Source organism: Rhipicephalus microplus, chromosome 5 (genome assembly GCF_043290135.1).
Source record: "Rhipicephalus microplus isolate Deutch F79 chromosome 5, USDA_Rmic, whole genome shotgun sequence".
Taxonomy (NCBI): Eukaryota; Metazoa; Arthropoda; class Arachnida; order Ixodida; family Ixodidae; genus Rhipicephalus; species Rhipicephalus microplus.
The window spans coordinates 153506211-153519096 of record NC_134704.1 but is presented as its reverse complement, the minus strand read 5'-3'; the positions used below and the strand labels follow the sequence as shown (position 1 = coordinate 153519096).

The 12886-nt window shown below is 47.5% G+C and overlaps 1 protein-coding gene across 7 annotated transcripts in view; it reads right to left on the bottom strand.

Annotated features, from left to right (window-relative positions):
• Positions 1-615: 615 nt before the first annotated feature.
• LOC142817981 (uncharacterized) overlaps positions 616-12886 on the bottom strand; it is a 193702-nt gene continuing 181431 nt past the window's right edge. For all 7 annotated transcript variants that reach the window (XR_012895456.1, XR_012895455.1, XR_012895454.1 and 4 more), the window contains one exon: positions 616-900. Coding sequence is in view for 2 of the 7 variants with exons in the window: in XM_075896091.1 (XP_075752206.1) it covers positions 722-900 (179 nt within the window). In the remaining 5 variants the exon portion in view is untranslated. The remainder of the gene's footprint in view (positions 901-12886) is intronic.

Below are 12886 nucleotides of genomic sequence, written 5' to 3'. Positions count from 1 at the left end.
CCGTGCTTGACTCGATGACTGCTTTTTTCGTAACCAATTAAACGCAGCGCGCTGAGGCGTGGATTTCACTTTTTCGTCCTGTTGGCTCGTTCATAAGGGCGTGTCGCCAGAGCTCGGGAATACCCCGAGTTTCGCGAAACTCGGCCGATCCTGCATAGAGCCCCGGTTTATTAAACTAGAAGCATTGGGGAGCATTCTAACGCTACGCCCGTCCGGGTAGCAGTACAGTGGTAATCTTGTGAAATTGGCAGCATGGTTTTATAGCCACATTCCGTAAGGTGTTCTTCGGACGATGCCTTGATGCAGCTGTGACTTTAGCAAGTTGCAGTGCAGCGTGCAGCCATGTCACGCCAAGCGGAATAATAGCGAGGTGCATGCTGCGCAGAATCGTGCGTGGACTGCATCGCCACGTTTCTTTAAAAGTTCGTAAAACCTTATGGGGGGTTAGGAGAGGGTGCAACTGCTTTTCGCCACACTACTTTATAGGCAACCGAGCAAGGGCCCATAAATCAAACAATACCTAAAATAAAATTATCAAGAACTCTTCACGTGCACATTCACTTTGCAGTTGTCTCGTAACAGTAATAAGGTTTTCTTCAGTGAGGTGAACATGAATGAACAGTGATGAAGTTTATTTCATTTTGACGCGTCCAAAGACAATTCTGTTTTCTGCAAGTGCAAAATTAGTCGATCATGTCATGAATGGTCAAGGCCGCTACAACTAATAGGAGCCGTATCCCGTTTCATTTGTGTCGCAGTTGCTTGTATACATAATAACCATTGGCTTCTCTCCACCGCAGAAAATGTTGTAAGACCGTAGGCATATCTTTCTCACAGAATAAAAATTATCTTCTTTTTTTATACCAGTTTCCCAAATATGGAGCTCACAGTGTGTTTGCCCTGGAAAATAAAAATGTATGAAACCATGTTCTAATCGTAGCCCACCATTACTCAACGACAATTTTCGCAGAACATGACGCCCTTTATTCGAATATTTCAAACACGGACACCAAATAATCATGTAAAATAATGAGGATCTGCTCCTAGAACCACTTGTCCCCAGTGTTCAAGGTATCGCACCTGCGTATAAGCAATATAAAATGACGCTACGAAATATATAGGGGATGTTATGATTAGTATTTGCAATGTGAGCGTGAAGAATGAAAAGTGGGCGAATGACTCGCCGGGGGCAGAGATCTAACCTGGAGTGCTGTGCAGAATCAGCCGAGTTTCGCGAAGCTCTGGATGTTACCGAGCTCTGGTGACACCCTCTTATGAACGAACCAACAGTACGAAAAACTAAAATCCTCCCCTTAGTGCGCTGCGTTTATTGGTTACGATAGAACCAGTCATCGCGTCAAGGACCGTCGACTAAGATGGGCAGTTTTTTCAAATCAGAGCCATCTTCTTTCGTTTGTTTGTTGTTCTGCTGTGTGCAGAAGTGCCCCCTGTCATGACTGGGGAGTGGCTGTGCAAAAGACGCCCAAAAGCTGTGCTCTCTCAAGCGATGCTCGTCGACGAGAACGCTGTCTGCGGCCCACAAGAGTGCGAGAACGCTCGCAAGTGCACTGCAAGGAACGCGCACCGGTGAGCAAGTGACATGCTGTCCACGCCGTACTCGAACGCTGTGACACGGAGTCGGCGTTTAAGGATAAGCGCGTACACGGACAGAGAGAGATAAAAAAAATTAGCAGATCCCACGTGCAGTGTAAATCGATGATATGCGAACAAGGAAGAGGAAGGTTGATATATGTCACTTTAAAATCTGCAAATTAAATTATGTCACTTTAAATTGTGCACTTCAAACTCTGGGATAAATGATGCCATACGTGACTTTCATGTCATGATTATTACGTTTGTACATGTCATTTACCTTCGTCATCTATTCTCGTCACCTGATAACAAAATCGGTATATGTGCAGTAGGCGAAACGACTGTGAGCGCGCTAAGAGTGGAGAATGAGAAAATGTTTTACATGACACGAATATCATGATTATCATCTCTGGACGAGTCACATACACTCATCGTTCATTCACGTCCCGTAATACCAAACTTGGCAAGTGGGAAGCTAGCGAAACACCGGCAAGCGCACATAACTTTGACGCGCACCCACGCTCAGCGCAGCGACGCTACGCTACCAAAACGCGAGCACTCTATTGTCTGACACTAGGCGCGACCAGCGTCTGTCGGCGAGGCCCGGTGGCAACCGGCTGGAAATGCGACATGCCGCATTTCGCGCCGACGACGTTACCTAGACAGCACCGCGTCCGCTTAGCTTCGTGACGGCAGAACGCCGGGCGCGCTAAAACGCGCATGCATCAAAGCAACGCACCGCGGCGTGGGCCTGCGAGTATCTGCCAGGTAGATCAGTTCTTGGCGTGGCATCGCCAGCGTGACGCGACGAAACGCGCGCGCCGGGTCACGTTGAAGTGTTTTGGCACCTTGAGTGTGTCACGTAGTGATGTTCTTACATGACACGCATCTCATTATTACAATGTTTGCACCAGTCGCATACCTTCGCCATTCACTTACGTGACGTAATACAAAATTTGGCATATGAGAAGCTAGCGAAACGGCCGTGAGCCCATCATTAGTGTGACATTTAATCTTGCTGTTACATGACACGCATGTCATGATCATCATGTTTGGAGGTGTCATTTACGTATGTCATCCCTTCGCGTCACAGAATACTCAATTTGGTACATGTGAAGCTAGCGAAACGGCCGCGCGCGGATCAAGAGTGTGGCAGGTAGCCAAGTTATTACAAGACACGCATGTAATGATTATCATGTTTGCAACGGTCACGTACCTTCGTCATTCATTCACGTCCTATAATACTTTTATTGGTGTATGTGAAGCCAGCGAAACGACCACGAGCGCATCATCAGCGTGACTGTAGTCATGTTGTTGCATGACACGCATCTGATGATTATCATGTTTGCACCAGTCACATATCTTCATCATCCATTGGCGTCACGTAATACAAAATTTGGCCTATGTGAAGCTAGTGAAACGGTCGCGAACGCATCATCAGTGTGGCGTGTAGTAATGTTGTTACATGACATGCATTTCGTGATTATCATGTTTGGATGTGTCATTTATCTATGTCATCCATTCGCATCGCGTAATACCGAGTTTGGTACATGTGAAGCTAGCGAAACGACAGCGAGCGTACCATTAGCGTGGCGCGTAGTCATGAATCATGACTTACATGACATTCATGTCTTGAGTTTCACGTTAGGGTCTGTCACTTGTGTTCCCCAGGCAGTCATGTCATACCATGCCAATTTTCCAACATGTCATGTGAACTAAACCACTCTGCAAGAGCAGCGAGACCTAGAACTGTAAATCATGACATTCATGACATACATGTCATGATAGTCATGTTATGACTAGCCAATTATGCTCGTCATACAGTCATGTCATGATAGATAGATAGATAGATAGATAGATAGATAGATAGATAGATAGATAGATAGATAGATAGATAGATAGATAGATAGATAGATAGATAGATAGGTAGATAGATATGCTCAAAGTCGCCGAAGCTCGCTAAGAAATGCTTCTCATTTAAAAGCGCGTCGCATATGCGCATGCAGAGGGACGCTAGGTGGCGTCGAGCGGATCGGACGCGTACGTCTCGGCTCCTGAAAATTTTGCCTGTTTTTGCGTTAAACTTCGTGGCTTCTTTAAAGCAAATGCAGAGTGTGTCTGGAAGTATGACGTGATCATTTTGACACCAAGTTATCGGTACAACGACACCGATTTCTTCCCTTCTGAAATGACGAAGGACCTGGCATGCACGGCCGACAGGCTAGGACTAGCGGCGGACCGGGGAGCAGTGCATCGACTACCAGCAACTCTCCTGGGCGTGCCAATGCAGCAGCCAATAACCCAACGGACGACGACCAGGTAACGGCAAGGGAAGCCATGGACACGGACGATCAAGATTTGAGCACTGAACTGGGCTCTGCAGAAGATTTCGTCAAATACTCCCCATCGTCTGACGAGGCGATACAAGTGGAGTCAGCCAGCGGCGACGCGAGCGAACACCATGAAGCATCAAAGGGAGCTGACGACGAGGCGAAAGACGGTCAGTGGCAGCTTGCTCTTTCATTACGCGAACGTAAGAGACTAAGGAAGCAAGCGCGGGCCATGGAAGATCCCAGGCAAGTTGGTGATTTTCAGCAAACTTCACTAAATCTTACGAAAAGAACAACTAATGACTTAGCGTCTCTGGCAGATAGCAGCTTCAGGGACAGCGAGAGGAACGCGGGTGGAAGTTACGGAACGCCTGAGCGGGCGCACGGCAGTAGACGCGACGCGTCGAGTGCCATGAGAGGCCGCCGACGCTCACGTGCGACGCCTCTACCCAAGAATGATATGAAAATTATTATACGACCCAAACCAGGGCTCGTGGTGAGAGACTTGAAAACATATGAAGTGGCACGAGCGATTGCACGTGCATGTGGAGACGCGGAAATAGGCAGAGGTGACAAATTCCGGCTGCGCCTCTGGAATGGATCCAACATTATCATTGCAAGTACTTCGCACGAGCACGTCGCCGAGCAAATTTTGAAAATCAAGGCGCTCGACCTCAAGAACACCAGACATCTCGTGAATACCTACATTTCTACACCCGTGGGGTTTCTCAAAGGAGTTGTGCACGGACTGGAACGTCCGTGCACAACTTCTCAACAACCTTAGAGTACGCACACAGGGCGTCAAAATCGTGCAAGCACGCATGTTGGGAAAATCTGAGACGGCAATGATAACCTTCGATGGACCCATTGTGCCGCGCTTTGTGTATTACTTTGGTGGTGAGATGCCATGTCTACCATACCAACCCACAAGACAATACTGTAAACTGTGTAAAAGCCAAGGCCACAGAACGGACGCCTGTCCAACACCCACTGTGAATGTGTGTGGCGGCTTTAGGCTTAAAGACCCTCCAAACGACCACGAGTGCATTCCCAAGTGTGCACTATGTGGCGGGGATCATCCAACGGCGGCAAAAGAATGCACTAAAAGGCTTAAGAAAGTCCCCCAAGGGGGAAAAGAACAGGTACAACAGCTCAGACACGAAAATGGACAACGATCTCCAGGAATACTAAAGCGTCGGTGGTTAAGCACCGAAAGGCAGAATATGGATTTAACGGAGGGGTCCGACGCGGGATCACGCTCCAGATATCGATCCAGTTCCCGCTCGAGATCAAGGTCCAGATCGAATTCCAGAGACCACTTCAGCCCCAAAGGCAATCGGCAAGAAGAAAGCAAAACGAACAAGAACAAGAAGCTCAAGGAGACATCGCAGCAACAGCAGCAGCACCACCACCACCAACAGCAGCAGCAGCCGCAGCAGCAGCAGCAACAACAACAACAACAGCAGCAGCAGCAGCAGCAGCAACAACAACAACAGCAGCAGCAGCAGCAGCAGCAGCAGCACCACCACCACCACCACCACCACCACCACCACCACCACCACCACCACCACCACCAGAAATTAAGGGTAAGCTGGGCAACGGCAGCCTCCCAACCTCCTCCAAACCAAGCGCAATCAACACACACACAGCTCGCACGACTCGAGCGAGAACTAGAGTTATGGCGTGTAAGAATGGGGAATTTAGAAAGAGAAAATAGGCAACTTAGAAGCCAACAAAAGCAGCAGCAGCAACAACCACAAGAGAAACCCACTCAATCTTCCTTGGCAGGAAAGCAGCAGCAACAGCAACACAGCGTATCAATATTGAACAGTGACACTGTGCTGACGATAGCTATTCTGAAAGAAGCCGTAAAAGAAATAGTTCCCTGCATCGTTGAACAGGTCATGGGGCAGGTAGACAGAAAACTCGACGTGTTGGAAAGAAAAATTCAAGCGCAACAGATAGAACTCATGAAGACGTTGAGAAAGCATACCAATGGCAGCCACATAAGGGAAAAAGCAGATAAGGCATACAACAGGCCGGGCCTACTTAATATGACACAAGAAGATACTGACAATGCATAAGCGACTAAGAAAAACTACGGAAGAGTGTGACATATGGCAGTGGAACTGCCGGGGATTCCGACGAAAAAAGGAACAGCTTTCACAGCTGGTGGCCATGCAGCCGAGGCCACCTGCTGTGATAGCTCTCCAAGAGGTGGGAATAAGGCCAAGCATGCAGAGTTATGACACTCATGGTGAAGCTGTGAATAATAACAACGAATGGAAAGTGGCGACATTAGTCCACAAATTTATAACTGGAATACAGCATAAACCAATAGAAGGAATCGAAATCCCACATATCATTACGGAAATCCTATATAAAGAGAAGAAAAAGAAAAGCATTTTTATCCTGAACATTTATAGCCCACCTCGACAAAGAAAGGCAACTTTCGACAAACTATTTGAAGATTCAGCAAAACTAGCGAAGCAAAACACGCTCATAGTGGTGGGGGACTTCAATGCAAAAGACCCAAGCTGGGGATACCTCACTCAGGATGCCAAGGGCAGAAACATAGCCACGCAAATTGAAAACAGGTATGACACTCCTGACAGATCCAGCAATGCCAACAAGACTAGGAAACAGTAACTCCAGAGACACGACACCGGATCTAACTATGTGCAAAAATTGTCAAGAGGTGGAATGGCACAACACTCTAGAAAATCTAGGCAGTGATCATTACATATTATGCACCACTATACACACAGATCAGATACGTAAAAAGATTGACGTTGCCAAAATAACTAATTGGCATGCGTTCAGAAAATCACTGCAGCAAAGGTTGACTGCCTCAGATATAACAAACTTGAGTGATTGGTGTGACGAAATAAGGCGTCAAAAAGAAAGGTACAGTAAAAAAACTACGCGATCAAGCAATGCCCCTGAGGTCGACTCACACCTACTACATCTTTGGGAAGCAAGAAGAAGCCTTAGAAAAAGACGGAAAAGACAGAAACGTAACCGTGAATTGAAAGAAAAAATCAAAGATATCACCCAGCGCGCAGAGGATTACGCCAATCAATTAGCTGGGGCCTTCTCAGAAGGAACGAGTTTGTATCAGAGTTCACACGTTCATCAGTCTGATTGACAGACGTCCACGGCGAATATAGAGTCCGCTCACCACTTTTGCTCTTGCCAAGGAGCAGTGCTCATGCTGCAACGCCAGCGAGCGCACGGTTGAATGAATGAAGCAGCTTCATTTTGAAATCCGGCTAGTTGCTGGTCCGACCAAACCGCTCAGATAGAGTATAGAAGACCTTGTCTCCCAGAGAGAAACAACTTCATTGATGGCGTAGCAAGGTCGGTAAAATTAATTTGCCGGTGGTTCGAAAGGTGGTGGCGAAAATATTGCCACGACCGTTTTGCCCCATTTAGCCACTTCTGCCTGAAGACGGTAGTTAGCTGACGACCGGAGCGACTCCCACGCCTCGAGGGAGGAAGCTGGCAGTATTGTTCTTGGTGGGGGGTTACTTTCGCATTCCCAAAGAATGTGATTTTGGGTAGCTTTCACGCACCTGCAATGTCGGCAGTTTGGTGTAATCTCTTCTGGATAAATTTTAGACAGCTGATGAGTGCTGGCAAAGAATCTGTTTGGATTTGCCTCCAGATCGTGGCCTGTTCCCTTGACAGATCTGCCTGCGGAGCCACGTATGTCTTGCAGTTCTCTAGGTAATACGCTGTAATTTTGTTACACGTGGTGATCCCTTCCTGCGGGAAGTCCAGGCTGAAGAGCTCCACGTCCCGGTTGATTAAACCTCGGGCTACGAGGTGGGCCACCTCATTCCCTGGATTCCCCGCGTGAGCGGGCACCCATTGTTATTATAGGTGTATTTTATTGTCTCGTTTCTTATTTTTGATAATGCTGGCCACGATCAGCCCAACACAGCCTATGGTAAATTCATGAGCGCTCTTTTCGAATCACTCAGGATGGAATTGGTAGCCGGAATTGAGGTGGCCAGCGTGAAGGTGGCTTCTTCTGCCTCTAATGCTGAGGCCGTTTTCACGGCGGCTGCAGTAATAAGTTCCCCATTGCCGGTCACCGCGCATATGGTGTAACGGTCTCTCACTTGTCGAGCGGCGTCAACATACAGAACGTTTGGGCGATCCTGAAATTATTTTGAGAGGTTTGCTGTTCTTACCTTTCGTCTCTCGTCATGTATTCCAGCCAGCATATTTTTGGGCAGGGGTTTAATTATAATGTCTGCACGAGTTGCCACTGGCAGAAAAACCTTGTTGTTCAGAATGCAACCAGTGCATGGTCCGAGACGGTTGAGTATGTGCAAGCCTGCTTTGGTTCGTGAGAGCCTTTCTTCTTGGGCCGTTAGGTGCCGTTCTGTTAGTTTCTCCACTATGTTGTGAATACCAAGGCCCAGTAGTTTTTCTGTGCTTGCGTATCTGGGAAATCCTAGGGAACGTTGATATGTTTGTCTAATTAGGGAGTTTAGTTTTTCCAGATCATTCTTTCCGAGTTATTAGTAGGGGAACGAATAGGTGACTCGACTGGTTACAATAGCGTGGATTAACTTGCATAGGTCGGATACCTTCATGCCCTGATTTTTCGTTGCCACTGTCCTTAGAAGCCTAGTCGTTTGCTGTACGGATGCCTGTAACTTGTTGATAGCTTCTATGTTATGAGTGTTATGCTGGATGAGCATTCCTAAAACCCTGATTGTGCGAACAGTGGGGACGACGTTCCCATTTACTGTGATATCGATTGAGGAGCGCGCTACACTGTAGGGGTCATCCTTCTTGTTTTCGGTTCTGATTACTAAGAGCTCGGATTTGTTGGGAGAACAACTAAGGCCCACTTTCTTTACGTACTCCTGTACAGTGTCGGCGGCTGTTTGCAACCCGTCACAGATTTGCCCATCTGAGCCTGTACAGGTCCATATGGTGATATCATTAGCATAAAGCGAGTGCGTAATGTGTGGGATCTGATCCAAGAGAACGGGCAGGCCACGCATCGTAATGTTAAAGAGGAATGGTGATAACACGGCTCCTTGCGGAGTGCCTTGTGTTCCAAGGGTGATTTTGTCACTTTTTAGGTCGCCAATGGTTAGTTCATGCAGAAAAGTTCTGATATATTTGTAAGTTTGACTGCCAACGTTCATTTGGGCCAAGTTGTCAAGTACAGCAGCATAGGACACATTATCAAATGCTTTAGTGAAATCCAGGCACAGGATGGTCCTGGTAGCCGCTGTGTGTGTAAGATTTAATATATCATTGTGAAGTTGCAGCATTATATGCTGTGTGGATAATTGATGGCCCAATCCCACCATCGTGGGGGGTAGCAGGTTCCTCGACTCTGCATAAGCTGTTAGTTGTCGCAGAATTACATGTTTCATCACTTTCTCTAAACATGATGTAATGGAAATAGGCCGAAGATTTTCCAGACTCAATGTCTTGCCCGGCTTGGGCATAAATATTACTCGAGCGTGTTTCAACTTGGCGGTAGTGTGCCAGACGCCCGATATTTGTTCATAAGGTCAGTGATTGCCTTAATAGACTTATCGACTAGGTTACGTGATATTTTGTTGGAAATTTGATCATCTTCTGGGGAAGCCGTTGTACGAATACTTTTCAAAACAGCACGTATTTTAGCCTCAGTTATATCTAGATCTACCTCATGGTTTGTATTTCCGGAGTATTCAGGCACTTGTGACAAGTCTCTCTGTGTGTTTAATTACCCGTTTTTCAGTTCTTGCACTAATTCATGGTTGGTTCCTGTGTATTTGTAAACGAGCTTAGGCATTTTATCACGCGACGTGCTTTTAGTCTGCTCAGGATCCAATAAGTGCCTGAGGAGATGCCAGGTGTTTTTATTTCCTAGCTGACCATTGAGCCTGTCGCATAGCTGATGTCATTGTGTTTGACCGAGTTTTTTTGAGTACTCCTCGATGTGCCTGTCAATTGGCGCTAGTCGGCATTTCAGCTTTCGATTGTGCTTTTGGCGGAGCCATCGGTCATGTAGGCTGGCTTGTGCTTCCCACAGGTGCACACGCTTCGAGACCGGGACGGGGCCGTCCCGCTCCATTTGGGCTTCACATGTAGCCCGTTTAGCATCATTAGTGAGATCGGTAGTCCACTCATTGAGATCTCCGATAGTGGTGATTAAGCGCATGTCTCTCAAGAATCGAAAGTAATCCCATTTCGTGTGTTTAGAGTGAATTTTGTTTTTTGCAGCCTTTAGTGGGTACGGTGATGGAAAGCAGATAATGGTCGCTTCCTAAATGTCGTTCTGTGTTTTCCCACGTAACTGCGTAAGCGCTTTTAAAAAGTGTCAAGTCGGGGGTTGTGTTGCAACTGACGCTGTTTTAATCCTGGTTGGTCGGTCGCGGAGCGTGAGGAGGGTAAGACCCAAGTCCCTAATCGTTTCCCATAGCTTAGTGCCCTTGCGGTCACATTTGGGGTAGCCCCATCCGGTATGTTTGGCATTAAAGTCACCCATTATTATCAGCTGTGAGTGACCCGCTATTCTGCTAACTTTTCTTAGAAGTAAAGCAACGCGGGTACTAGTATCTTTGGGTGGACTATACAAATTTACAACGTATACACTGCTATCTGAGCGTTTGTGGGGGAGACGTTCTAAGAGAGTGTGAGCTACCTCTGGATAACGCAAGTCATGTTGAAGTGCCGTGAGATTGCGTGGCACCAGTATGGCAATAGCTGGTTGCTTACCGGCATTGGTAAATTTGTTGAATGCGGCATATTGAGAGAGTTTCGCAGGATAGCCTGTCTACTGTAGCGCAATTATATCAGGGGACTAGTCGGTGGATTGGAGGTGAATTGCAAAGCTGCCCGTTTGTTGCGGTGGCTCCTGCAACTCCACTGCCAGAAGAGCGTGCTAGTCACGTTGGCGATCTTTTCGTGAATATGGCGTTGCCCTCAAAGATTGGGTCGAGGGTATTTTGGGACTTTTGTGAGCAATGGGCTGTGTGGGAGTGGAGGACGGCGTCTGTGATGTGATTACGTCGGCCGCAGCAGCACTCTCGGTCAGAGCGGGAAGCGAATCTAAGCGAGCTGTAAGGTTAGTGAGAGCCACACCAAGGGCACCGATACTCTCAGTGAGCTGTTGGTTTTGAGTTGTTTGCTCCCTTGACATTTTGTCGAATAAAATTTCTAGCCTTTCTATTCCATCATTGATTTGTGAGACGCTCGGGTCTGCGGTGGTAATTACGGCTGTTGGTTTGGCAGCCTTACGTTTTGTGCCCCTGACCACGTCTACGTCCACTGTGGCACTGTTTTCATTTTGCGTGGCACAGGCCACAATCTGTTCGGTATTGTTCGTAATAGTGGCGCTAGCGGGCGATTGTTTGCGTTCCAATTGTTTATATTTAACATTAGCAGCAGTCAATTGTTGTTGCAATGGTTCAACCTGCTCTGCCAACTCCCTCACCTGTTGGTTTTCGAAGGATTGTGTCTGCAGCTGTCGCTGCTTGTCCATCTGCCAACCAACACTCTTTGCATGTGGGGCGGCCGGAAGTCTGTTGTGGTGATCCCGGGTCCTTGACGGGGATCGGGAGTGGGCTCCGTTGTCAGGTCCGGTAGCACTGGTGCTCCTTCCCCCAAGCGGCGGGAAAGATTCTTGACGGTTCTTATTGTCGGTAGTAGTACCCTCGGTCTGGGATTCGGAAAGGTGCTGAGTTGCTTTGTCGGTGCTCTTGTCGTTTCCTGGAAGCTTTTTTTTTTAGGAACCGGTATTTACAGTGCAACTGCCGGTTAGGTGATCACCTTTACAAACGACGCATTGCGCCGGCAAGTGAGTTCTTTGCTGTCGGTAGGTTGCGGGTGGCTTTCGCCACGACGACGACCGTTACCTTGTTTCAGCTTCGGACACACATCGGTCTTATGGCCAGTTTGTCTGCAATTGAAGCACGCCTCTACCCGTTCTCTGAAGGGAAATATTAAGAGCGTAAAAGCAAGGTAGCGAACATGATTTGGTAGAGTATGACCAGCGATGGTTAAGACAAAATGTCTGGTCTTTCCCAGTCGCCGAGCGCTTACGATGTCGATAGTTGGATTGCGGGCGCGAACCTCGTTGAAAATCTGGTCATCACTTTCGAAGCTGTATGCCTAAAATATTATGCCTCTAACCAAGTTGTCGGGTGCAGGGGCGTACAAAGCCATGGCACTGGATTGGTCGGCAATTTTCACTTGGTTAATCTTCAGGTAAGCCATTGCACGGTTCACATCAGGGGCCGGATTCACAAAACTCACTTACGAAAACATTTTTGCGCAAGAGAAATTTTGTTGCGTAAGTCGATTCACGAAACGAAAAAACGTCGTAAGAGGCCATCGTTACACATCGGCCGCTGCAAATAAAGCGCGCTGTGACTGCCCGGGAACATGTCAGCGATGGTGATGCAGTTGCTATATTTGCTTACGTCACCGAAAAGTGCTCGTAAGTGGATTCACGAAGCGAAATTGTGCGTAAAAACAGCATGGCTGAGAGAAAATCCTAAGAGTGGTCCGGACCACTCTTAGGAACAATGTGGCTACTTAGAACCTGCTGCCGCGGCGGTATACTTTGGTGCCCTGGCTGGTTTTGAGTTAATTCACGCCCATTAAGGGCTGCCTGATGACTGCTGGTGCGTTTTTATTTCTTTCGGCGCTTTGAGCTTCGCGTGTTGTTTCCCTTGTACGCAGTGGATGGTGTTGACAACCACCATCGTCCAATAAGTTCGAAGTCGCAGTAATTGAAGAATTCTATTGGGCGTCAATGGCATAAAACTACGCATGTAAAGATTTGTGGCTGGATGAAAACCAATGTGATACGTGAATGGTCGGTGCATTCGAACGCGGCATGGCATAGGATCAACCTTATTTGTTATGTTGTTGTGTTGCGCCCCATCTCAGCCAATTAAAAGTGCGACTTGAGATCCTTGCCTCATTGGTGGAAATTA